At 55.7% G+C, this 3395-nt stretch overlaps 1 protein-coding gene across 1 annotated transcript; it reads right to left on the reverse strand.

The window, feature by feature from the left end:
• Window positions 1-61: 61 nt before the first annotated feature.
• LOC135980499 (pregnancy zone protein-like) lies at window positions 62-2286 on the reverse strand. The gene is made up of 3 exons (XM_065580468.1): window positions 2092-2286; window positions 815-898; window positions 62-350 (listed from the first exon to the last, which is right to left on the reverse strand). Exons 2-3 carry the CDS (start codon window positions 876-878, stop codon window positions 88-90), a joined length of 327 nt encoding a protein of 108 aa, XP_065436540.1. The 5' UTR covers window positions 879-898; window positions 2092-2286; the 3' UTR covers window positions 62-87.
• Window positions 2287-3395: the final 1109 nt, after the last annotated feature.

Here is a 3395-nt window from a genome sequence, read left to right on the forward strand (position 1 = left end):
CAGGGTTGAGAAGGTACAAGTGCGTTCCCTCTCCCACCCAAGAGACAGGTGGTCCCCTCAGTCTGTCTATCCTTCCCAGTCGGAGCATTATCTGAGCAAGGCAGACACAAAAAGCTCCCAGCACAACCTTGGAAGGGAGCAAGTGAAGAAACAAAAGCCCCGTCCCTTCTCACCGCTGACTAAGTATCCGATGGCCTTGGATTTGGTCTCCTCGCTCAGCTGCCCCGTCTTATTCAGATAGTCCAGGACGTAGATGTTGGGGGCAAACAGGACCATGTTCTGCTCCCCGCAGCCGAAGGGCATCTGGAGGAGCTGCTGCAGGTTCTGCATGGCTGTGCCCAGGATATCGCCTGGGGATGGAGATACAGGGAGTCAGTGTGGCCCAGAGCCGGCCTGCGGAGGCAGAGTGCACCACAGAGCAAGGATGCTACTGTGAGACATCCATAACAGGCTTGTGAGATCACAGGCAATAGGAGGGAAAGAGAGAGAGATACACAGAGAAAGAAGGAGACAGAGAAGGGACACATGAAAGGCAAAGTGAAGGGCGTGCTGCTGGAAGGACAGATGGAAGCACTAGGCTGGACGAATTGCTAGAGTCGTAGGCCCAGAGGCAGAGACAGGGGAAGGAGAGAGAAAAAGGGGTGAAGTGCTAGCAAGAGACTGCAGCAGTGGGTAGCTGGGGGATAAATGGAGGGGCTGTGACGGGTGCACAACGGGGTGAGGAGTGGAACGGGTGGAAAGACCACTAACATCAGGCACGGGGAAGGGACGGCAACAGCACCCAAAGCCAGGCTCTTCGGACGGCCTCACTTACCCAGCACTGAGAAATAGGCTCTGGCCGAGCCCTGCACCACGTTTTCTGGGAGCTTCAGGGACATTGGCTGCGGCGCTGTCTTTCCTGGGGAAAAGTGACATAGATGGGATTGTAGTAAAATCCCCCCATGTAGCAGTGACCAGGCCCCAGCACAGGAGCTGGGACACTGCCCCTGCTGCTGTCTTTCCCCTGGCACTGCACAGGGGCTCCCTGCCTTTAGCAGCTCCATTCCTCCATCGCTTTATAGTGAACCCCCCACCCATCCCCAACTCCCCTCTCAGGTGTGGATCCCCTCACCCGCCATCCCAGCCCTTCACATGGAGCGAGGTGCCACCACCTGGTGAGACAAGGGAACTGCAGTCTCCAGCTCTTTCCCTGGCCCCTTCCAGTTTGTAATTTCACTTCATGGAATCAGAGAGTGAGAGAAGGGGAAAGCCCCATTAAATCCCATCTAGCCTAGGGTTACCATACGTCCGGATTTTCCCGGACATGTCCGGCTTTTTGGGCCTCAAATCCCCGTCCGTGAGGAAATCCCAAAAGGCTGGACATGTCCGGCCCAATAGGGAGGGAGGGGCCGGTGGTGCTTGGCTGGGGGCCAGAGCCGCTGGGGCCGGCGGTGCGGGGCCAAGGGCCAGGGCCCAGAGGTGCGGGGCCGGGGGCCGGTGGTGCGGGGCCAGCGGTGCTCGGCCAGGGGCCGGGGCCGGCGGTGCTCGGCTGGGGGCCGGTGCCACAGGGCCCGAGCCGAGCCAGACGGGAGATACCGGGGCCAGAGCCTCTTGGCCTGGGCCAGCCGGCTGGCTGCCGGAGGGAGCCGCTCAGCCGGAGGGGCGGGGGGGATTGGGCCGCACCCCCCAACCCCAGCCCCAGCCCCAGCTTACCTGCTGCCTGCCTGCTTCAGACTTCCCGTGAATCAAATGTTCATGGGAAGCAAGGGGGGGGGAGGGGGAAGGGCAGGGGGACGAAGCGTTCAGGGGAGGGGGCGGAGTTGGGGTGGGGCCGGGGCCCCGTGGAGTGTCCTCTTTTTGGACACTTAAAATATGGTAACCCTAATCTAGCCCATTCCCCCAGGAACCCTTCCCTAAGACCTATGCTTCCAGCCCTTCCCTTGGGGGCCATTCCAGCCCTTCAGTGTTAGGAAACGTTTCCTTGTTATCCAGCTGGAGGTGTCCCACTTTCTCAGTTCCATATTACTGCTTCTAGTTAGCTCTTCCCTTCGGACATCCAGGGTTTCCACACTTCCCTTTGCAGAGGCAGGTCAGGAGGGGTGGGACTCTTACCAGCTGCACAGAGCAGGAAGTTGTAGGTCGTTTCCTTCTCAAACCCTTCAGGCTTCGGGTTGGGGAGGAAAAGGGAAGGGGAAGGAAAATGAGAAAGGTGAGAACCTGCAGAGACACTGAGCACCTGGTGGCAAAAACATCTGGCCGGGGTGATGGAGAGAGATGGGGAGAAGAAAATGCTGGGTAAAAGAAAGAAAGAAAGAAAGAAAGAAAGAAAGAAAGAAAGAAAGAAAGAAAGAGCAGGGCATGAATCAGAGGAAGAGGGAGACTTGCAAATTCTCATGTAATAATAATTCTCATGAAGCCAGCAGATAATAGTTGGAAATTGGTACTAACAAGTTATTGCCTCCTCACTCCCCAGGGGAGGATATTGCAGTGTTCTACCACGGGTGATTAGTTGCTGCTAGAACACCGTAAAACGTGGACTTTCCTTGTTACGCAGAGAGAATTTCCAGCTTTACACCATGTGCTGGTGCTGATAATATGCTGTGATGCTAATGAAGGGATGTAGGGGCTCGATCCTGCCAAGTGTTTAACTTTAAGGCTGTCTGAGGTCAATGGGACAAGTCATGTGCCTAAAGTAAAGCAAGCTTTGCTGGGTCAGGGCCAAAGCGCTCAGTGCCCTGAAATGACATATTGTAGTGACTGCAGGGCACCTAGAAATTCACCATTACACACTGTGGCCAATTAGTCCTGTAGGGCTACAGTAGGGATAGAACTCAGCTCCTCCTGCTCCAAAGGCCCAGACCCCCATGGCTTGAGCTAAAGAAGAAGCCCTGTTATTTATTGAGATGACCAAAACAATTTTGACTAAAATGCAGGAACTAAATGTTGTTAAGAAAGAGGGTTTAGTCAAAACATTTTTAGTTTTTGGAACACACCCCTCCCCCGCAAATTTTCTTCTGAGAATAGTCGGTTTTCCCCCTTTTTATAATTGTTTTCCAACTTTTGCCAGGTGGTAAATATTTGCCAAATATTTGGAAAATTGGGCTTTCCCTCTCTTTCTTCACCCACTTAGCATCCAGGTCGACCCCCCAGCCCCGGCTCTGCTCTAGCCCTAGCACTAGCTCCACCCAGACCTGGAGGACCCTGCATGCTGGATGCATTACACACAGCCCCGGCCAGCTGGAGGGAGAGGGACAGCAGTGGCACAGCAGCGGAGTGCCAGATGCACGTGCCGTGCAGCAGCAGGAGGAGGGTGGGCGGGTGAGTGGGTGGCTCGGCGGTGGCAGAGGAGATCCTCAAAAAAGGTCAGCCTGCCGTGCCATCTCAAGGAGCTTCGCCCGGCATGGGGCGGTGTGACG

The sequence above is a fragment of the Chrysemys picta genome, unplaced genomic scaffold (genome assembly GCF_011386835.1).
Source record: "Chrysemys picta bellii isolate R12L10 unplaced genomic scaffold, ASM1138683v2 scaf3670, whole genome shotgun sequence".
Lineage (NCBI taxonomy): Eukaryota > Metazoa > Chordata > Testudines > Emydidae > Chrysemys > Chrysemys picta.